This window comes from Convolutriloba macropyga, chromosome 1 (assembly GCF_964194025.1).
Source record: "Convolutriloba macropyga chromosome 1, txConMacr16.3, whole genome shotgun sequence".
NCBI classification, from domain to species: domain Eukaryota; kingdom Metazoa; phylum Xenacoelomorpha; order Acoela; family Convolutidae; genus Convolutriloba; species Convolutriloba macropyga.
The window spans coordinates 4,090,023-4,114,669 of NC_134468.1; the positions used below are offsets into that span (position 1 = coordinate 4,090,023).

A 24,647-nucleotide genomic window follows, 5' to 3' on the forward strand; every position below is an offset into this window, starting at 1 on the left:
CAAAGAAAGCTAGAAATTCCTAAAGCAAGCAATTTTTAAAATGTGACAATTAAAACAGGAGAAAGTACCGATAAAGTTACCAATATTAATTAGAAAATTAGAAGTACTAAATATGTGTTTAATAGCCAACCGATAAAAAGCCCAACTGTAAATAGCCCAAAAGTGATTATAGCCCATTAATTTGCCCATTAATTTAAATAGCCCTGTAAATAGCCCATTAATTTGGAAAAAAATATTTTTCAACCCCAATTTGGTACTGTCTTATCTAAATTTCCAAACAAATGGGATTGTTTTGGCCGTGCTTTCCACGGCACGTGTTCTAACCTTCAAAATGAGCATTTTTTCATATGTATGATGGTAAAACGTATTAGGAGAGATGAGAGGAGAACGGAAATCAATTTGAAAGATCAGAATGAAAAACTGAAAATATTTAACAATGAAAAGAGCTTTCTTTTATGTTCCAAGTAACCAAAAAAGTATTGATTTGTAACTTTGAATTCTAACTCTTACAAGAAAAAATTAAGCAATTAGAAACGCAAGGTAAACAAATCTGACAAAAAATAGAAAATTTCAAATTTAATGTCCTTTTTGCAAGATCCGAGTCATAATGACCATTCTGTTTAGCTTTGACAAATTCTGAGTTTAGTAGGCGCTAACGAAATTTGGCTAAAACATTCAATAATTCAATTCAGTAAAAAATGCTAGGCATTTCATTTCGAACTCATTTCTCACACAGAAAACGTAGAATTGTGCTTCAAGCATTTGGTCAGTTTCAGGAAACTGTGGAAATTTTAGCACCTCACTTTTACTCCAGGCAATGTTAATAGGACAATCAGGATCTATTCTGTCCCCCCCCCCCCAGCTTAGTGAACATAAATTTTTTATGACCCCCAGGCGCACGTGCTATTTTCTTACATAGTAACGTGCTATATAACAGCATATAATTTGTAACTGGGGGTCATAAAAAACACGGGGGGGGGGGGGGGGGGGCGAAACAGAATAGATCCGACAATCAATTCAACGCTTTAGGTTTATTTAGATTGATAGTGGACAATTGGATCTCGTTAATAAACTAGAATACACACATTTTTGCTGATTAATATTTGCTTGATTAATAAACGTTTTATAGGTAATATTGTACGTACAATGTTACCGAAAAAATGATTATAAATCTAGCAAACATTTTTAAAAAAACAGCTGCACAAGAATATATCAAGCGCACCTGAAGTTGTGGTATCAATTGCTCGTAATATGGCTTGACCTTTGACGCCTTCAGATCATCAGCCACTTTTTGCGCATTCAAGTATTCGTTTAGACGCTGCACAGTACTCTGACTATCAATCAACTCGGATTGAAGCCCTTTTTGAGCCTCAACTGCTTTTTTGAAACCAGACGTTTGTGACTCCAGATTTCTGATTTGCTCGTCTAGTGATTTTTTCAAAGATTCGCTCTCGGTTTTGGCGTCAACTTGTGTTTCTGTGTTGAGATACGATCCTGCAGTTTGCAGAATTGTGAACTTGTTTCTCAGAGATTTCAGCTCGTCTAGTTTGTCCTAGAAAACAACACACTCTTCTTTTAAATGAAATTTAGCCCGTAGCATAAAGTCGAAACGCTAACGAGCGTGTCAAAGGTCAAAGTTCAAACTTAAGACATTTGAATATCAGCATATTGATGCTCAATTTCCTAACTTTCGCTGGCATTTCAATTATATATCTCTTGCGAAAATAACATCACAGTAACGGCCACTTTTCGAGCAAAGCTGTAAAATATTTATGCTGAAAGATAGCAACATAAAATGTTCGATTAGATACAGAACGCAAACGGAGGGACGGCATTATTATGTTAATAAACTATGAATTGCTCAGTTCGAACCCACGACTTATAATTAAAACACAAAGATAAAAAAAATGCGTTTAGGCTACCATTCATATCTACCCGATAAAAATTTTCTCGTAAAGGATTATCAAATTTTTAAAATTTGAAGTAAAATTTGAGATATTATGAAAATTTTTGTAAGTAAAGTGCTCTTACAGTCATTAATTCTAGTCGTTTCTCAGTGCTGACTTTAACTGCAGCTTCTTCATTCTCCTCCTGAATTGATTTGGAAGCCTCGACAGCTGACAAGATAAGCGTCTTCTTGTCCTCGTAAGTCCTCCAATCTTTAGCCAGTTTCTTCAAAGTAGACTCGCGTTGATTGGTTGTATCTTTCAGGCGCTTCAACAAAGCTTGTGCTCGTTTCTGATTGGCTGACAGTTTGGTCGGGGTTGCACCCGATCGAATGAGCATTTCGGCCTCAGCCACAAAATTGGAGATTTCATTGCTGGTCAAGTCTTTCTTCAAGGTCTAAATAATGACAAACAATTACAAACAAACGCATACAATTCAACCAAAATTTTGTTTGCAAAAACAACTCAAATGTGAATATGAAAACATGGGGCAAAAATGGAAGCAGCTACAGGATTATCTAACTGTAATCCCATTCCCCCGCCCCTAGACTGAAGAGAGGAGGCCAGAATAACAGACTAAAAATAATTCCATCGAATTGAAGCAGCTTTGTGCTACACTACAGCATCCAAAATCTCTTGTCGTATAGGCTCAACAAAGGTAAAATTACAAATTTATGTTCACCAAACAGTCACATCACAAAAATACCACGTTATGAACACCAGAAACCTGGCACCAATATCTAGGCACCCATTATAGAGCGAAATCTTTCCTTGCCCAATATCTAGGCACCACATATTCAATGTTTTGACTCCAACGATAATGATGCCCTTCCGCAAAATATTTGTAGCACCTACAGCCGGCTACTCATTTTGAGATCTTGTTCAAAACTCGGTAAATATGAAAATAAAAGCCCGGTTGTGTTGGCTATTAGCATTTGAAATGAAGACCTGCTTGCGCTGGTTCACTCGCAAATTAGGCGACAATTAGAATGGGCTGCGTGGGATCAAATCCTGCTGTCTTATTGGTTAAACTGATTTCATTACAATTGTCACGCATCAACGTGATAGCTAATTCAACTGTTAATTAATCTGGTAAAATAGGTTGGCTCAAAATTTGGCAGTGAAACTTGATCATACCTGCAATTTCTCCTGTGCCTGATCAACTTGGTCGATGGTTGTGAACTTGTTCGTGTCAGTGAGGGAGGAGAGAATGGTTTCCAACTCGGCACAGGATCTCTCAATGTCGTCATTGCAATCGAAAGCATCTCGTAGCTTGTCAATCCTCTCACTCACTCCAGGCATACAACCCGCTAGTTTGGACAGACTGAAATAGTACATCAGCTTTTAGATATGACAGCATAACATAAGAACAAGACAAGCTTTTACCCGGGCTTACCACCCAAAGTATTTCAGTACTGAACCTGAGTATCTCCATATTATCTTGTAAAACCAGTACTGAAACAGCTTATTTACATCAAAAAAGTTGGTCATTATGCCGAGAAAAAAACAGAACAACTATTCAGACTGTTCAGAATAATTTCATAGTAAAAACAGTTATAATCATTGTAATCAGTTCGCAATCTTTAATGATGGGCGGCATTATGAAAAAAGTGTTAAAAAAGTCAACAATAACTAATCTAAATAGTCCAAAAATAAAGTTGTCCAAAAGAAGTGGGCGTCTATAGCCCCGTTGTCTGTCCTCTCCAATTCAATATTGTGCAGTAATTTGTATATTATTCATCGGAGAAATTAATTCTTTCTTTCTTTCTTTCTTTCTTGAAATATATGATTCTTTGAATTTATGATAAAACGCAATTATTCTATTGGTAGGCATATTTTGTTTGTGTAATGGTAAAAGATCTTGCCTCTGCAAAACATTGTACAATTTAGTGGCACAAAATTTGACTAATTGACGTAGGTTCATGTGAGTAGGTTCATGGAGAAATCGGTAGTTATCTCGTCGCGTATTGTTTAATTTTTTAAAGGAAAACAAATTTTTCAAAAAGTTTCAGAGGGTTGCTGGTTAACCGACTGTAGAACAAATTTGAGCAGTTCATATATATGTAGCTCGTAAACGCTTAGGACGATCTTCACAAAAACCTCTTCAGAAAGGTCACGCTTTTTCCTAAAACACATTAACTTTTTTTTAACAGATTTTTTTGCATTAGATAAATGTGGAGTAGATTTCTTGGTACAAAATGCCTCAATTTACATATTATTCCGCATTGTTTACCGAATTCTAAAGAAAATCAGATCTTAAAGCAACAAATGGTAACTTGGAACTCTTTCTTCACCCCCCCCCCCCCCGAATAAAATTTTGGTTTTCATTGGCCCGCATCAACACACGAATGAAATTTTCCCAATTGCTTATGGTTTGTATAGTCTGATGAGAGCTGCGACATTACAAATAATATCTTCTAATTTAAGTGTAAAAATATCAATAATAGATGCTCACATTTTAGTGGAGGTCGGAAGATACAGTTCCGATAACTTAATCAAAAGCCCCCTTCTTTCACCACAATTAACCCAAAATGCGGGAAAAAAACAACAGTCACTAACTTGTGGTTCATCCTAATCAGTCTGTTATCCTCTCTGTTGAATTTGTCTTCTGACATCCAAGGCGAAAGACTCTGAAGTCTCTCGGACATGCCATGCAACTCTTTCTGTACTCTTGTCATCTTGTCCTGCTGCACTGCCAGTTGGTTCGCGAGGTTCTCGAAGCTCTCCGGTGAGCTGTTCACGAAACTCTCGTCTTGGATGCAATTGGCATAACTCATGCAGCTGTCAAGCATGGATTGGAGCTTTTCAAACCTAAAATATGAAAAAAATTCTGCATCTAAGTAACTGTATTTTTGCAGGTAGCTTGAGGCAAATCGTGTGAGCTAGATCAACGCCCATTATACAAAAAAAAATTTAAAACAAAATTTCTTCGAAAGCGCTTTGAGGTGAAATAACAGAAAAAGTAAATGTGAGTTTCAATATAAAGCTGTGTCATGATTATTAAAAAATTTTTTCAAGATAAAAAATCAAGTAATTTAAAATTGAAATTGGAGTTGAACGAAATGGTATTCTAAAAAGCCATAAGGCACGTTAAAAAGGCAGAGCACAACAAATCCCAAGTACCACGCTTTAGCTTTTGATTGGTTGATAAAAATAGAAAATGGAAAAATATTACACGCAGTAAAATTGTAGAATTTCAGTTACTACCGCTGCCGCACCTCCGTTCAGTCGCTTGCATCAAGCACCCCTATTAACTTAGAAATTAAGTTAGCAGAAATCAGAACGTTTCTACCTTGTACCCCGCACTTGGAAAAATTAGCAAAATACTGAATAAAAACCGTACTAGAAGGACAGGAACACCATAGCGAAACCTTTTTAATTAAGGGAGAGATGCCACACCAAGATTTCTCTTTCTATAGATTTAAAAAGACAAAAGAAATTGTTGGAGAGAAAAAACCCAAAATTGATTTTCAAAATATGTCTTTTTTTAACCTAGAAAGGACGATAAAACAAAAACCATACTATTTTATATTCAACAAAAATAACAGAAGAAATCTAATAAATATAATTATCTGCAAACAAAAAATGTGATGATTTAGATGACGACTCAATCACTAATGGATCACAAGAGCAAAACAGCTGACAGCAAGACAGTAAATCAAATTTTCATCAGTATGCCTCTGTCCCAATTTCTTTTATTTGACATGGATTCAGCTATTCAATGGTATGACAATTTCCTCAGTTCTACGCGTATTTCAAAACGATGGACAGACTTCTAGAAGCAATATCGTGAAAAAAAAATTATACTCGTGGTTTCATTCCAAAAGAGCAAACGAGAAAAAAAAGATTTACACCTGTGACTCTGAAAAAAATACAAAGCGAAATGTAACTAAGGCGTCAAGACGATAAACACGAAAAAAGTTGCAATCTGATCTCTACTGTTTAACTATTTGTACAGATTACATGCCTTCCGAAACGATGTCAAGCTCATATGCAGAATATGCAAGATGTGTACGTTCTCCTCAAAAACATTTTCAAAGTTTTCTTGCTTACAGCAAAGACGGAAAAAGAAAGCAAATGATGCACACAACATTCGGACTCAAAGATCTCATGACTCCGATTATGTTAATTTCTTCAGAAATCTAGAACTGGCTCGACGAAAGCTGTTATGTCCTGTGCTCACAACTTTACAAACCAACTTTGCGTTTGATCTGACTGTGTATAACCAAGTTGTTTAACCAGAAAATATAAGCAAAATTAATCAAAATTGTAGAGAACCGAAAAATACACAACAGTAAAAGAAGAATTAGGATGCAGTCTTCTGTCCCCAGCGCTAAAATTATCTCCGAAATTATTTCATCTGAGGGTTACTGACTGTTGAGTATCAAAGTTCTCCTATACAGAAAAAAAACCTCAGTTAAAAATTAAAAAAATAAGCAATACGCAACACTTGCAAAAACTAGACAATGTAAAAAATATCCATAATGGCTTTAAAATAAAAACGACCGTTATGAAAAGCGTTCACCCAATTTGAAGGACAAAAAACTGCAGGTAAAACAAGGAGGATCGCTAATGTTCCGACACCGCTCATCCAAAATCTTCTATCATTGTCTACCAATTGAACCAGAGATAAACTGCCAAACTGCCTCAATGGAGGCAGTTCAAAAAATCTCATACCAGTGAGATCAAAATTATTTATTTATTCCAATACAATGAACACTCCAACAAACGAAAAGGCAGACATGAAATGAAATCTGCAAATTCTCATGTTGAAAAAAAATTTAGCAAGTGAACAACCATTTTACAAAAAACAACAAAAAGATTTAAAAAAAAACACATCTATCTCGTTTTCCACGTAAATCCCAAACTGTAACGCCTTTAGAAAAAAGTGGTCCGAACTTAATTTCGATTAAAATTTAAATTCTGAATTTAGAATTACAAGTGAGTGCAAAATTTAAAAAAGACCTCTGCACTCAACTAAAGAATGCAAAATCAGATCAAGTTCAAACAGAAGTTAACCAAGCTATATAATTACAAGGCAAGTCACGGTCAAAGAAGGTCATGCTTGCTCTTCGAACATAGAAGATCCTGAATAAAACCCCAAATTACTTAAAAATTATAAAGCTAATCAAAATGCAACCTAATAGTATATTTCAAAAACCCAAACCATTAAGCGCAAGCACATAAAATTGAGCAAAGCAGCTAGAACATCTTGTTAAGGAGATTTACGCGTTGACACAACAATGTTGATAGGCAATTTTTTTTACAAAATCAGTCATTTTTTCGAAACAAAAATTAAGAACAGTTCATTGTCAAAGGGACACCTTCAGAAGTTTCGATTAAACCTCTCCAGAAAAACAATTGAAGTTGTCAGCAATGAAAATAACCTATCATTGTTGGGACTTAATAACAAGAAAATATAAAACCCAAAAATGAGAAAATTTAATACATTTCAATGAAAACATCTAGTGTCAGAGTCATCAAAGTGATAAGTTGACCAAAGACCCATTAAGGCAACCGTACTTTTGCATCATTAAGACAAAAATATTGCATTTGATAGACTTATTGGATCATATTTTGTCATCAAATAACAAAAACTGAGATCTGGACTTCAGCATCCATCCTGATTTCAAACTAAAGTTCAATATTTAAAACCAATAGAGTAACAACGTCCATCTTTTTCGCTTGCTTTGCCTCTATATATTTTCGACTAGATTCCAGGAGCTCAATTTAAATTAATAAGTGAGCGTAGACCTCTGCATATACATTTTCATCTAATTCAAAATACAGATTCAAATAGAGTTCAATAAAGCTAGATAATCCCAATCTAAGCTGTGAGTCAAGAACGTCAGGCTTGCTCTTGGAACACGTAAAATGCTGGTCTTTAGAAATTGTTTATCAAATCATGTAAACCTACATATGAAATAAAAGAAAACAAAAAAATCCTTATTAAGAATACAATTTTGTAAATTAGTTTATGTTAAACTTGAAAACCAAATACATCCTCACACAATATTTCAAAAACTAATATTAATAGAAAACATCACACGTTTGAGTATGAAGCAGTTAGATCCTTTTGTTGAAAAGAATAATTCACAGGTCGACAAAAGCAATCTATTATAATTGTTGAAACAAAATTAAAAAACAGTCGCTGCCAAATTAACACATTCAGTAAAATCACTTATAATTTTGATAAGTCGAATTATCAACATTAAATCTAATCAAAAACCAAATGAGTGAAAAACTTGTTATAGACAAAACTTTCCGAACCTTCACAAAATTCAATTATTTCAAATTTCTATTTATGGGTAGCTATCAATTTAAACGGAAATTTAAATTCATACATGTCTCATCAACGACTTATGATATCTTTAGAAATTTACTGACTGTTGAGTATCAAAGTTCTCCTATACAGAAAAAAAACCTCAGTTAAAAATTAAAAAAAATAAGCAATACGCAACACTTGCAAAAACTAGACAATGTAAAAAATATCCATAATGGATTTAAACTAAAAACGACCGTTATGAAAAGCGTTCACCCAATTTGAAGGACAAAAAACTGCAGGTAAAACAAGGAGGATCGCTAATGTTCCGACACCGCTCATCCAAAATCTTCTATCATTGTCTACCAATTGAACCAGAGATAAACTGCCAAACTGCCTCAATGGAGGCAGTTCAAAAAATCTCATACCAGTGAGATCAAAATTATTTATTTATTCCAATACAATGAACACTCCAACAAACGAAAAGGCAGACATGAAATGAAATCTGCAAATTCTCATGTTGAAAAAAAATTTAGCAAGTGAACAACCATTTTACAAAAAACATCAAAAAGATTTAAAAAAAACACATCTATCTCGTTTTCCACGTAAATCCCAAACTGTAACGCCTTTAGAAAAAAGTGGTCCGAACTTAATTTCGATTAAAATTTAAATTCTGAATTTAGAATTACAAGTGAGTGCAAAATTTAAAAAAAGACCTCTGCACTCAACTAAAGAATGCAAAATCAGATCAAGTTCAAACAGAAGTTAACCAAGCTATATAATTACAAGGCAAGTCACGGTCAAAGAAGGTCATGCTTGCTCTTCGAACATAGAAGATCCTGAATAAAACCCCAAATTACTTAAAAATTATAAAGCTAATCAAAATGCAACCTAATAGTATATTTCAAAAACCCAAACCATTAAGCGCAAGCACATAAAATTGAGCAAAGCAGCTAGAACATCTTGTTAAGGAGATTTACGCGTTGAAACAACAATGTTGATAGGCAATTTTTTTTTACAAAATCTGTCATTTTTTCGAAACAAAAATTAAGAACAGTTCATTGTCAAAGGGACACCTTCAGAAGTTTCGATTAAACCTCTCCAGAAAAACAATTGAAGTTGTCAGCAATGAAAATAACCTATCATTGTTGGGACTTAATAACAAGAAAATATAAAACCCAAAAATGAGAAAATTTAATACATTTCAATGAAAACATCTAGTGTCAGAGTCATCAAAGTGATAAGTTGACCAAAGACCCATTAAGGCAACCGTACTTTTGCATCATTAAGACAAAACTATTGCATTTGATAGACTTCTTGGATCATATTTTGTCATCAAATAACAAAAACTGAGATCTGGACTTCAGCATCCATCCTGATTTCAAACTAAAGTTCAATATTTAAAACCAATAGAGTAACAACGTCCATCTTTTTCGCTTGCTTTGCCTCTATATATTTTCGACTAGATTCCAGGAGCTCAATTTAAATTAATAAGTGAGCGTAGACCTCTGCATATATATTTTCATCTAATTCAAAATACAGATTCAAATAGAGTTCAATAAAGCTAGATAATCCCAATCTAAGCTGTGAGTCAAGAACGTCAGGCTTGCTCTTGGAACACGTAAAATGCTGGTCTTTAGAAATTGTTTATCAAATCATGTAAACCTACATATGAAATAAAAGAAAACAAAAAAATCCTTATTAAGAATACAATTTTGTAAATTAGTTTATGTTAAACTTGAAAACCAAATACATCCTCACACAATATTTCAAAAACTAATATTAATAGAAAACATCACACGTTTGAGTATGAAGCAGTTAGATCCTTTTGTTGAAAAGAATAATTCACAGGTCGACAAAAGCAATCTATTATAATTGTTGAAACAAAATTAAAAAACAGTCGCTGCCAAATTAACACATTCAGTAAAATCACTTAAAATTTTGATAAGTCGAATTATCAACATTAAATCTAATCAAAAACCAAATGAGTGAAAAACTTGTTATAGACAAAACTTTCCGAACCTTCACAAAATTCAATTATTTCAAATTTCTATTTATGGGTAGCTATCAATTTAAACGGAAATTTAAATTCATACATGCCTCATCAACGACTTATGATATCTTTAGAAATTGAGATTGAAGGGGAAGTTAACGAAAAAAAACAAAAACAGTCAGTTCTTTTACCACCCAAGGTTCTCTAGGATAAATAAATTGCTCGGCCAAAATTGACTGAACAAAAAAAACAGTTGAGCATGTAGTTCCTCTCCCCACAAATTGGGTCGGAACAATGATTTTGATCATCATAGCCCCGATTATTAAAATTTTAAAATATTTCAATTTAAAATCAAAATATTTCACCTTTTAATTCAAAATATTTAATTAATCATTTCCGCCGCAATTTAGGCTTGCCTTTCCTCATCAAGATTCTTGAACATTTAGGAATTACGCAATCCCTTGTTATAGTTAAAAAGAGTTTCCAAAGTTGTCGAGTAAATAATCATATATAATCCCATATTTCGTTTAAAAAATAGAAAGTACACAGAAGTGACGCCGAACTGCTGATTGTTGATCATAAAATCCTTTTTCAGAACATCTTAAGGAGATTTTACGCGCAAAAAGGGGGTCCTTGAAATAAGACCAATTTTCGTAGGCAGTTAACTAAAGCAACTTGTTCAAAATTAATATAACTCTTCGCATTTGTTTAATTGACGCCGTGTAAAATTATGATCGCGTTTTTCAAAAGCAAAGCTGAGTAAAAGCGGCAAGTTCACTTACGCTTGTCGGTACTTCTCAGACTTCTCTGGGATCTCGTGCAGCTCCCTTCTGAAGTTGACTTCTCGAGCAAGGAAGTCGTGCCATCTATTCTGATGTGATTGGTACAGCTGCGGTTGCTCTTCCGCCATCTTGCTCCGACTAAGAGCTTCCAAAGCACGGCTACCGTCGTGCAAATGTCCTTGGTCTTCGAAAAATGTCTAAAGTGAAAACTTAAGCATGAAATACCGTCAACATTTCTCCGCCAGACTAACGTGATATGAACTACGGCAGACTTTTTTAACCAAAAACGAAAAACATAACTTATAATTTTACCTTAACACAAAGGAAGCTAAACCGCGTTTTTTAATGATCATTATTACTCAAAACTAGCCCATGGATACCATAATGGTATAAACAGGTCGCTTGTTAATCAGTTAAAGATATGAACTCGAAAATGATTAAACTTTTTTGGACTTCTTTGGTCCAGAAAAGATAGTCCTTGTTGCTGTTTCTGCAGTGAGCTTATCAATGCAGCTTCAAAAAATGTAGAAAACAAGAAGCACTTTTGTTTACTAACAACATGACTAGACAGGACATCGTCTGTGGGAGATCCAGATCTGATCTTGGTCAGTTCCTCCTGCAACTGTGCCTCCCCACGTGAAATCATCTGGAGGAACAGTCTCTCTTGAGTGGCCACGTCCTCCCTCTCCACCGCTATTCTCAGCTCCTCAAATAGATCCTAAAAGAAAGCTCAATACCAAAATTGAAGAAGCTTAAGATCTTCTGAAGAACTTTTGGTTCTGTTTTTTTAAGGGTCTAATTAGTTCAATGTGGCTTTATTAAAAGTTCCTTGAGACGGTGTCCCTCGTTTTTTTTCCGAACGTCGTCCAGTTGTTTTTGCTTCTTGAGAACCCAATCATGTCTGGAATTGATACATGATTCCCTTTCTTTCAAAATCAGTTTTTAACGAAGCAGCAAACCATACCGATGAAGACTGCTGCAGTTTCCTCGCCTGGTCGACTACGTGTCTCTTTGTCTTCGCATTCAGAGCCGAGTAGGACGAAATCCTCTCAGACAGTTTCTTGTACTCAGCCATTCGGCTGGTCACAGATTCCAGCTTGTTCTTCGTGCTCTTCAATAGCATTGTGTGGTCGTCACGCGATTGCATCGGAGTGCCTCGGGAGAGTGCAAGTCGTGCCTCGTCCAGAGACGACTCGAACTCGGATCGCATTTTGTGCAGTCGGCCCGCTTCGCCCACTCGGGTCTCGAGGTTCGACATTTCGTCAGAAAGACGGCTCTCTAGTTTCTATCAAATATTGAATTTTAGATTAAATTTAACTTTAAAATGTTTTTTTTCTAACAATTAGTCAAATATTTATAGTTGACAATGATCTTTTGAGCTGGTAAAAGTTTATACGAGTGGAATAAAAAAAATGTGCCTACGCATATTATTCCAAGTTTCGTTTTCAATGCTCTTGTTGGAGAAAAACTTTGACTGAAAAGCTTTAACTGGTTTCTGACAACGTGAAAAGATAAGAGTGAAAAATCACCTAAAGATGTACCAATTATTACAAAGTACGAAAGAAAATTTTCCATATCCATTGAAAAATATGTTTATTAACATGGATCTCTTCAAACACCAACCTGTATATTCGTATGAAGGCTCAAACTTCCCTCTGAAACTTCTCTCGTTTCGATACTTTTGCACAATTCTAGTTGGCTCACGAGAGATGCCAGAGATTTCAGATCCTCCTCACAGTTATTCGAATTCTTCAGTTCCTAGAATATGAGCCAAACTACTTTAATATTCATCAACTATTTAGAGGTATTCAATTTGACAGAAAAAACGTCACGGAAAATGTCCGAATACATAAATTTAAGTCAAATTCAAAAACTCAGTAGTAAAATTTAGAACTAATTTGGGATAATGACCAAAAAATTTAGTTAATTTAATTAATTTGCCCCGGCTCAGTTCAAATTTCAATTTTTTCAAAGCCGTTTTGTGCGCTAAAAAGGCGGCTTCTGAACTCCAAAGTGAATCTGTTGTATTTTGAAATTGATAGTGGAAAGACTGATTTTAAATCGATTAATTTTAAATTAATCCAGAACAACACATGTAAGAGATACTCCCGACATATCGAGGAAAAGAGGCAGGCGCTCATAAAACAAGCGGAAAAGCAAATGGTTCCCAGTTTTAAATCACAAAACGCAATCCATGCACTTCTCTATTCTCAAGCTGCCATTTTGAAAGCGTATGGAAAAACTCGAGCGGCAGAGAGCTAATATGGAAATACTAAAATGGGAAAAACCATTTTGTCCCCGACGCCATTGAAATTTCCACATTAAACTGTTGTTAATTATTGATGCGTTAACTAGACAAAAAAAGATGCGCTTGAGATTTATGGTTCTAAATAGCTTTTAAAGACACATTTAAAATTAGAGAAAGGAATTCACGTTTTAACAACCTGTGCAACAATACCGCAAATGGAATCTATGGAAAAATAAAATTGAGCTACGATAAACGGTCACATCTAAACTCGACTGTTTCAGTTTGAGTCTTACAAAAAATGAAAAACACTCCAAAATCATGAACGAAAATAAAGTTCAAAATACGTCCCAGTAAAATGTCACATATTGTAAAATCTATGAAAAATGTAGGATTTAAACCACAATGACCCAAAATGGTGTTCAATAATAAATAAACTAACCTGAAACTTCATTTTAAAAGATTCCAACTGGTTCAATTCTAATCCCTTTTCAAATTCGTCAAACAATCGCTCACAATTCTGTCTCCAATCTAAAATCCTCTCTTTTCTCTCGTCGAAACTCTGAACCAAATCAACAGAAGTGATCGTGTCTTCAATATCAACAGCAACACGATGTTTGATGTCCAAAATGTCATCTTTGAGTTTGCGCAGTCGTGAAACCATTTTAGTCTTTTGGTCTTCCGAGATTTGAGGAACTATCAATTGACAGAGTCGGTTGAGGGATTTGAACAGCTCTTCGATGTCGGGGAGGTCTTGTTCCAACTCCTATGAACAGCAGAATTTTCAGATATACTAATTAGAACCAAAGCCAACAAATTCTTAACTCCTAAGAATTACCATTTTTATTAACGGTCAATATTAACAAAATAATTTGAAATTAATCGATTTCTTGGACCCTGGAAGGAAAAGTTTTTTCACAAAAAAAGTCGCTGAAACTTCAGATGTCTTGTCAAAAATTATTAAGAAAAAACAGACTAAAGTCGGAAGAATTCTTCCTAAATGATGATAGTGGATACGATTATAGTGAGGGCTGGTCTAAAAAATACGTCATTATCAAAATCAACAACATCAAATTGAACAAAAAAAGGCAAATCGATGAGAAAAAAAGTTGACAAAACGCAGCAATAAAGGACAAACAGGTCAACTACTGTAGAAAAAATGTCGGGGTGAGAAATTGAACGACTTAGATGCTCGTCTATATTTTTCATTTAGACCAAATATAATGCCTGCTCTCCTATCAAAGACAAGGAAAACTTTACACAGTCCAGTTCGTTTCAGCGGTTTCGAATCTGTCCGGATATAACGTTTTAGCAGTTAACTTTTGTGAACTGTAATATCCATAATACTGTAGACTACCGCTGCATTAAATGTTGCTCAATTAGACTCAATAACTAATTGCTCAGCTTTGCTGCTTAACAACTTGATTCTCTCAGAATACAAAACAATTCAATTTCAAACAATCAAAATTTTTGTCTGGGTTTTTGTTAACATTTCAATTTACAATTCGAAATTACAAAATCCCAGATGTCCACCTCTAGGTAACCGAACTAGCTACTGGTTTGAGCAAATAATTTCTATCTCCGATTTATTAATATTTTCGGAGACCTCTCGGAAATAAACAAAAATGTAATTTTGTTTTAATAGCACTTTGTGATTTTAATTCAATCAACCATTTGCTGAAAAACGCAATTGGTGAAACTATACTAGGCTTCATTGAAGCCAATAAGAGAATCCGACTTTATGCTTTTCAGAAAGTTTCTCTTACTTAGAAACTTTGCTCCTCACAAAAAAGTTTTGAGAATATCAAAGTTAATTTTCTTTTAAAAAGTCGCAGTTAGTTAAACTGTACAATCACTAACATGATATACAGGAACAAGTAACGATAAATTAGTAATTTACCGCTCAAGAAATGTGATCAGTACGTACTATATGTCAATTTAATATAACCAAATTTCCGAACTTTAACTGTTAACAACCAATTGAATTTTTGTTTTCAATCTATTTATACTGCTGCACGTGTCAATTCTGAACTGTTGATTGGATAGAGATAAGTATGTCGTATGATTCTCTGAATCCGCAGGGGTTAGGGTGCGGGATAACTAATACGATTCTCCGCACTCTGAATTGGTTTGAATATCGCAAAATTCACTGAAAATAGCATACCAACTTCGGTATCTCGTATTCCATTTGAGCTCAAAATGTTGTAATAATAGATTTTATTTCGTAACTCAAGAACACGTGTCGATGACAATTTGCTGTTACTGCGGCAGTTCCAGTTTGAGTCTCATTTCATGTATGATAATCACTTACTAATAATAGTTACTAAATATAAATGATGACAGAACTGAACAAATCAATATGGCTTAGATAGAATATAGCATTCAATTTCGATTTTCATGCTATTCTAAATTCACTGTTTCATTTGACCTTGATTTGACTTGTTTAGTAGGAAGCGTAGCCTCAACACAAAAAAAAACAAGTTTCAACGAGCAGCACTGTACAAGCCAAAAAATTACCATTTTGATCACTATAACAGATGGAACTGATAGATATTCGAAGGACCAGAGCACGGACAATTCAGTAAAAATTAATTTAAAAATCAAAAATTGTAAATAGTGCTCTGAGGAAGACAGACAATGAGGAAAATAAAATTCTCAAAACAAATGCAAAAAAGAAAATGATAAAGTTACTCTAATGCTAGCAACAAATTTGGCAACAAACGCTATCATATTTCTACAGAACCAAAAAATGTAACTTCGCAAACATATTCTACACTACTTAAATCAAATGACCTCAAAGTTACTCTCTGTTCCCTCCAGTCATGTACAACTTAGGTCATTAGATGATATTTGAATTAACTCTATATAGCGGATAAAAAATATTCTAATAACACTTCAGTTGAAACTGTACGTTACAGATTAAACGAAAAAAGCATTTTAAGTATTAGGAAAAACGATAGGAGAAAGTTGCAAAAGAGACGAAAAGGACAAATAAGCAGTCCAATAATTTTAAACAATAAAAAATTGGTCACAAGAATCAAATCCATAAATTTCGTGGAAGTATTCAACATTTTTCTGACCTCAATTTGTTCAAACACAAAAACGCAATTGACAAATAATCTAAAACTTTTGGTTTTAAAATTATTAACACATTCACCTCAAAAACTCAAAACAATATTCCAGATGTTAGAACAAATTCCCTTTGAATAACCTTTGAAACATTCTCTTCAAAAAACAAATTATCAAAGATTGGAAAAAGCCGGATAAAAAGAATTGCACGGAGAGAACTGGTCTCATAAACATCAAAATCTGTTACTTTAATCAATTTTTTACAAAAAAGAAAAACTAGGAGATTCAAGAAACGGCTCGGAAACTGTTGAACATACTCAAAAAAGTAACCAGAAAAACCTACACATAAGCAAATGATTTTAAAAACGCAGTAATAAGCAACGCTCCTAAACATTTCAATGTTTTTACTTCTTTCAGCTCAATATTGGAATCAAATGTGACTAAATCTGAAAAAGGCAATAAGCAATGTGTTTTCGCACACAATGTACAAACCCTTTATTTAGAGGATAAAAGTTTAACGATGTAAAAAGGCGAAAAAAATGCACTACACTAAAATCGCATAAAAAGATTGCAGCACTTAACAAAGCTCTACAAATTTTGTAGGGAAAAATATGCTTCCGCGGAAGCGAAGAACTACAGGCTGGCGCCATTATCGAAAAGTAACATTAGCCATCAAGCCGGAACAAATAAGATTGAAACTTCAAATAAGAAAACTCCAAATCTGGGAAAATCTGAAATTGTCGTCGATTTTTTTTTCAAAGTTGGCACTCCATAATTGTCCCGCCGTATTCTGAAACGACACCTCAGGCCATCCTGATACTCTGGCACAGAGTTAGAGTTATCTCTAAGCCATCCGTAGACCCAACGAACAGAATTGCATCACATCCACAAGTGAGGCAACTATCACCTATTTTTTCATATTTCGTCTATTTATAAAAATAATATATTATTTTATAAATTTGACTCCTTTAGAGGTTTATAAATAAACATATGCCATATATTGCAGACATTAACTGCTATGCAGGTATCATCACTGCGTAAGCTAGCTAAAGCATTCAGCGCAGTTCATTGGCAGTTAAGGATCACCCAATCCGTAGAAAAACCAGGGCGTGAAGATTGGGTTCAGCTGCGCTATGATGGGATAGATCCTCAAATATACTGGGGAGGGGGGGGGCATTGAAAACAAAGTCGGAATGAAAGTGGCACTTAGCAAGATTGAACCTACCTTCAATTGGTCTTGCCGCTGAATGATTTCACTAAGATTGCACTTCAACTTATTGTGGCCGAGCACCTTTTTAGCTTCCTCGATCCATTTATTGCATTTGGACATATCATCCTCAAATTTTTTGAGTTGTTGCACTTTCTAAAATAATGAAAATCACATCAAGAAGATTGATTCCAATCAAGATACTTCTACAACTGCAAATACATCAAAAATCTTAAATGAATAACTGATTTGAATGCCTAATGGGATCATATAACGGGTTTATCGGAATTATACCCTCACAAACAGTGGGGGGTTTTCTAAGAAAAAGATTACAAAAACTAAAGAGCCCTTCAATTATGGTACAGTTACGTTAATTGATGGGGTACAGCAGGTCTCTAGGTTCTCAGCCCTCATTAAGCTGAGAGGAGGATATAATAAAAAGTGCGAAATACATTGCTTCATCCCCTATCATGGAGTCGATATGCGGTAGTAGTAGTAGTAGTAGTTATTGCTAACACATATCTCATCAGTTGACGACAGATATGTCCAGTATGATTTTACAATTTTACCACTTACCATTTTATCACCGAATTTCGATTTAACAGAGTCGGAGATTTCTTTCCATCTCGAGTTCAAAATTAAAACTTGCTTCTTTAATTTCTCTCTTGTTCGGTCATCTGCACCGTCAATCAAGAAATTGCCACATTCATTGACCACAGAATGTATACCAGCCCAATGATTGAAATCTTGAAAGAAGTCCTAAATGAAGAACCGTTAAAAGAGCAGAATAAATATCAGGCAAATAAAAAGAATGATTACACAAACTGGTGCTATAGGAGTTGTAGACTTGAAAATCTCAATGCATTGATTCATGTAAACTTTGAGCTGTTCTGATGACTGATTAAACTTGATCCATGTGTCTCTCACTTCCGAAAGCATAACACCAGTTGACTTCAACTCGACAATAATATTTTCCAACGATGATAACAACGATCTCAGTCTGGTTTCTGCTACAGGACCTGTAATATATGAAGGTTAATAAAAGTACAGAAAATGCTCGGATGTATCGTTTTCCCCATCTTAAGGGGATATATAACAAAATAGTATTGCACTATATAGTAGCACGACATTTCTAAGTGGGGGCATAAACATTCACTGGGAGAAGAATCAAAGGCTCTGTGAGCAAAACAACCAATTAGAATATTACATTAATTGAAATATTACATTAAATATTGGAAGTAATTTTAATTTGACAAATTGGTTTCCTTTACAATATTACATTAGTTTTCCCGGACAAATTAGAAACCAATCCGAAAACAAAATTCATAGAAAAATTTCTCTATCAATACGAAAATAATCAGAAATCGCTTACTCTGAACAGTTTGAAGAGAAAATCAGGCCGAGTATTAGAAATGTTTCTCATGTCAAGACTGCAAAAAATGACATCTATATCCTTTGTTGCACAACATGAACAAAGGTTTTTGTCGAAAACGAAAATTTAAATTGCAAATAAATATCGTTAGAACACAAACTACACGCCTATATGCACATAAATGTAATGTTGACCTAAAAGGCAAACACAGCACAGCAGCACTTAGACGAAAGCAAGTGCCCAGAATAAACATCGGCAAACTGACAAAAAGCGATGAAAGAAGTGCAAAACCCTACAACACCGAGTGAAATCAACAATTCGTACTCACATCTCTCCAGGACATCTATGAATCAACAGCCGCCTCTGCTAAAAGAAAATAACCAAAATGGTTTAATAAAATTTTCTTGCTGCACAAACAACTGAAAGCTGAAAACAGACACAGGTTCTAGGAAGGATCGCGTTTTTACAAATTAAACGAACCCTCAGAAAAAGTAAAATAAAAAAATTGCATCAAATCATAGAAAAAAACCATGTAATTGTAAAACCACAATCTAATAAAAAACTTGGACAAACTAAAATCAAAGCAGTTGACTTCCAGAGGAACACAAATTACAATTAAGGCGTGGGAGGAGTACTTCAAAGGAATATATGGATCTAAAGCAACAACCCCACAAGAAAAACATTTCTAATCCGAAGTATTAGGGAAACATGACTATTCCTTCAGTAATGGAGTGTTTTTCAAGCCCAAATTCCAAAAATAGAGGTCACCGACTTTTTTTAAATAGATCAATTGGGCAAAAGTTGAGGCCTCATGTTGCTATTGGAAAAAGAATTTGACTTGTATGGGCAATGCATAGAAAAAACTCGTTCCATAAAAAAGTTTTCCGCAACCTGAGTTTCAGATTAAAGTTTGCAACCGCTTGACGAGACAGCAACTATGTCTAAAATGTTTTAGTGATAAAAGACTTGAAAACATAAACCCTAGATAACAAAAGTTAGTGTACCTTGGATTGCATTTCTTGCTGAAAAGTGTTTGTCGTTGTATGTTATATGAACTTGGTGGCTTTGGTCTTTGCGATATTAACATTCACCTAGCTCCTAGCACAGTATAGGGCTCAAACTTCTGCAAAAAATGTTACATCTAAATCATCACGTTTTAAATCAGTACATATCAGCAATGAAAAGAATAAAAAGTAAGTGTTGTTTATCCCCTTGGGAAACATTACATCTTTACTTTATTTCAACGGAGAAAGATTCACCATCAAAACTGCTGCAATCTATGTGACTGCAGTGTCCTTAGAATGATTCCGTGTTGTCTGTCACAACGTCGCTAATTATGAAATCAATATACTTCAATCAATCAAATTAAATACTTTCGCGTAATTGATAAAACTTGAACACAATTTCCTATATTATGCGACAATTTTACAAATGAAACGAAATGTTCTGTTTGATTGCTTCTTTCAGAAGATAGATGCATATATATACACACATAAAAAAAAAGAAAAAGAAAACATTGAATTCCAAAATGTTACACACCTAAAAGTGTCAACAAAATGGCAATGTACAAGTTCTAAAATACATAAAACAATAAGAAAATATTTTATTTACAACGTTTGGAATACTAAAAACATAAAAATAAATATATTAGATAATAAGGAAATTAAAAACAATGAAAGCTTAAAAAAGGTCCCGCAACAGATCTCTGTATTCCAACGCCTTTGGGTCCTTCAGATATTCCTTGAAATAGAATTCTTTCAAAAAACCTTTGATGTTCTTAACATTATCGAGTTTTTGTCTTTGTTCATATGGAACTTCATTGTACAATTTCATGGCTTGCAGCATCAATGATTTATCGAGGAATTCCGAATTACTTTTCACAGCCGGATAAATTTTTCCCGTTCTCGCATTCTGGTTACAATTAGAAGTTTGCAATAAATTGTTGTTACTAAAAGCTGGCAATTGTTTCCTAATATATTTCAAGAAAAAAACCATACATCGATATTTGAGAAGGAATTCAACAGGCATGATTCTGTTTTTTATTTTTAAATCAGTCGAGCGATCATACTTTTTTCTTTTGAAACACACTTTTATTCCCCAATTAAGTTGTTTTTCTAATGTTATCATGAGATTTTTTTCTGATACCAACGAGCATAAGAGATGAGTATTGAATGTGACTTAAAACAAGAGCGTTCAATAGTGTTACTCTAGTTTTTATAGGAAAACAGTTCCTTATATCTTTCAAGATTTTGATGCTGCACGCCATTCTGGAGAGTATTCTTTTGATCTCTTCTTTAAAATTTAATTTGTTGTCTAATATTATTCCTAGATATTTTACCGACGAAGTTTCTTCTATGTTCACATTGTTAACATTTAGATAAGACGGAGTTCGTGCTTTTTTTGATGGAGCAAACACGATATATTCTGTCTTCTTATTGTTCATCATTAATTGATGTGATTGGAAGTAATAACATAGTTTTTCAATATTTTTTTCCAAATAACTTCTGGCTATTTTTTCATTAGTATGAGAAGAATAGAGGAAAGTGTCATCGGCGTACTGGATTACTTGACAATTGTTATTATCAATAGCTCTATGAAGATCATTCACATAAATGTTGAACAATATTGGTCCTAATACTGTCCCTTGCGGCACTCCTCTGTTAAGTAAAATCCAGTCGGACTCATTTCCCGAGAAAACTACTTTTTGAGTTCTGTCTTTCAAATATGATCTAATCAATTGTGTAGATGTTCCGTCGAATCCTAAACTTTTCAATTTTTCTATTAGTTTTTCGTGTGAGATTGAGTCAAATGCTTTTGAGAGATCGATGAATTCTCCACAAACAGTATTCTTTTTATCCATTTCGGTTCGTACATATTCCGTACATTGTAGTATGGCATCTGTTGTGGACACTTTTCCTATATCCAAATTGTTTAGGTGACAGCAAGTTATTTGAGATCAAATAGTCATTAATTTGGTTCCTTATAACTTGTTCAAAAATTTTTGCCAATGCGCCGGTTACCGATATTGGACAATAGTTAGTGGGATCTTCTGTGTTTCCTTTTTTATAAAGAGGTGAGACCAAAGCTTTTTTGAGGTCAGTCGGAAAAGAAGACTCAGAAATAAACTCGTTTATCAGAAAACAGAGAGGCTCCGCAATGACCGATTGGGCATCTTTCAACGCCCATGCGGGAATTTTTGAAGGACCCAAAGGTTTGTTCACATTCAAACATTTTATTAAATCATGGACTTCTTTACAAGGAATATATTTGAAAAAAAATTTATTTGCATTTCCCGTATCAGCTGAGAACAATGTTTCATAAAATTTTTTTCTTTCGCCAAAGTACTCCCCCAAAACTGAAAACTTGAAGTTCAAAAGGTTTGCGATGTCTTTTCCGTTCGTAATAAGCTCACCGAAACTGTTACGCAGAGTATCTATTACAATTCGTTGTTTTTCTTTGTTCCTAACTTCTTGTATAAATTTCCAGCGACTTTTTTCTGTGTTCAGAGAAACAAAGTGTTTTAATAAGGAAGCTTCTTTTTCTGATTTGAAACTTTTTCCAGATATGAAATATTTCTATTCAGGAAAATTTTCGGTTTATCATTCCTCACAAAACAAGATTTCAATGGTGCATGCACACTTATTGCTTGCTCGACTATGATACAAAATTGGAACATCATTTCGTTAGCATTTTGTGACATCCAGAAGGAACTCCAATCTGAACTCCGAATATATTCCTGGAATTTTTCTTTAGAATAGTTCTTTTTGTCGAAGAAAGTTTTTTGATTGGCATTTGTTTCATCATTATTTTTTCTTCTAATATAACAACTGTTCCATAGTGATCACTATTCAAGATGCTCTCTGTAACAAAACATTTTTTGAAGTTTTCTGTGATGATATAATCAATCAATGCAGTCTTATTGATACTCTGTCTTGTCCCTATCTTTGTGTTACATGACACCAACCCGTACGGAATAAATAGCGTTTCTAATTTTCGTTTTTCGTTCTTTTGAAAAAAATCAATATTGTAATCGCCCATCAAAATTATTCGTTTGTTCTCAGCTGCAGCACAGTCAATTCCCAGCGCCAGTTCTGACAGAAACATTTCAGAAAGGTGTTTGGTCGGGCAGTACGAGATATTTATCAAATACTTTTTTTTAATGAACTCACATTCTACCCAGATGCTTTCGAAACGCGATTCCGAGATGGTTTTAAGATCTGAACGTTCTTTAGGTTTGAAAGATCTAGGTATATAGAGCAGCAGACCACCTCCACTTGTTTTGTTATGTAATGAAAGATTCCTATCTTTTCTGAAACATTGGAAATTTTCACTGCGTACTTCCCAAAAACGGATATCGTCATTCATTTTGAGCCATGTTTCTGTAAAGCCAAAAGTTGTGTTTTTTCCCAAATCATCCATTAATTGCTTTAAGGTGGAGTTCTGACCAACAATACTTCTACAATTGAGGGAGAAAATCTTTACATTATTTTTAAAAGACGCGCCAACTGTTTTAACGCACTCAGCATATTTCAGAACTGGCCCTGGGTTTTCTTCTACATCTCCACATTGGATCATGATAGAAGCCTTAACTATTAAGACAAAACAAATATTTAATACACGGGAAAAAGAAATTGGAATGAAATTAAAAGGCGTTCCCGATATTCTATTGTTTAACACGAATAATGGCACCTCATGAAAACTGTCGTACACCAATTCACTTGAAGATACAGTTCGTGAAGATAATGAGACTGATTCTCCATTTCCATGAAGTGCCTTCCCTAAACATCGAAATATAAAACAAGCAATACATCATCTCGCGTTACTATACGAATTATTAAAAATGATTATTTCTCCTGGTGTAGTAATACGTTTGGTTGAATGGTTTGCGTTGAAAGGAATGAAATTTATTTCTATTGAACGATTGGTTGAAACTGCGATTGTATTGAGCGTTTGCAATTATATTGTTTGATGTGAGAAGAAAGTGTCCTAAAACTGCATTCTTTAAAAAAGGTACTCCCTGCTGGTAATTAAAATGTAAACCATCGTAAAACAGATAGTTGTAGTGGGGTAGTTTCAGCATCATTTGATGAATGGGTAATAATTTCAAATTCATATTATTAGCAGAGTTTGCATAAATTTCAAGTTTATTGTTGAAAGCAGATATTCGTTCATTAGCAACAGAGTTATGATTTGATGACTTGATTGGTGGGATCTCCATTAGCACTAGAGATTTGGGTTTAAATTTGTGAGACACTACTTCCACTAATTCAATGTATTCATTGAAAAGGTCGTTCACATCACGATGTTTTTGTTTTAAAATCGAATTGGTTCCATCTTGCAAAACAACAGTTTTAAGTTCTTTCTCGGGATATTTTTCTAGAACAGCTATCTTTTCTTTTGTTGTTGAACCTCTATATGCGTGAATGCAGATGTCTTGCGGTATTGAATGATCATTGACCAGATTCTTAACCAAACTACTTCCAAGTAATAAATTCTCCGTGTTTTCTGGAATATTAAAAGTTGGAAACGTTCTAACCTTGTATTCGTTATTTAAATTATGTGGTACTTCCTGATCTTTTTTGTATATTGCCTGATCACCGTCTTGTCTCCTTTCTTTGATGTAAGTGCTGCATTGTATAACAAAATTCTTTATAAGGTCATCTTTTTCTTCAACTTTTTTGAAAAGGTCAACATAAATTTGATAAAGTTCGCATTTAGAGAGTTTTTCGAAGGATTGGAATGATAGCATTGCGGTAGAATTGTACAATTTG

The 24,647-nt window shown here is 34.2% G+C and overlaps 1 protein-coding gene across 1 annotated transcript in view; it reads right to left on the minus strand.

The window, feature by feature from the left end:
• The window catches only part of LOC142344447 (uncharacterized), a 251,125-nt gene that overhangs the window by 222,624 nt on the left and 3,854 nt on the right, over nt 1-24,647 (minus strand). The window contains exons 2-13 of the mRNA XM_075396101.1: nt 18,330-18,523; nt 18,081-18,263; nt 17,523-17,660; nt 13,671-13,994; nt 12,607-12,741; nt 11,948-12,268; nt 11,540-11,701; nt 10,984-11,180; nt 4,506-4,757; nt 3,084-3,270; nt 2,032-2,343; nt 1,223-1,552 (exon numbers count right to left, since the gene is read on the minus strand). Coding sequence (XP_075252216.1) covers nt 1,223-1,552; nt 2,032-2,343; nt 3,084-3,270; nt 4,506-4,757; nt 10,984-11,180; nt 11,540-11,701; nt 11,948-12,268; nt 12,607-12,741; nt 13,671-13,994; nt 17,523-17,660; nt 18,081-18,263; nt 18,330-18,523 — 2,735 coding nt within the window. The remainder of the gene's footprint in view (nt 1-1,222; nt 1,553-2,031; nt 2,344-3,083; nt 3,271-4,505; nt 4,758-10,983; nt 11,181-11,539; nt 11,702-11,947; nt 12,269-12,606; nt 12,742-13,670; nt 13,995-17,522; nt 17,661-18,080; nt 18,264-18,329; nt 18,524-24,647) is intronic.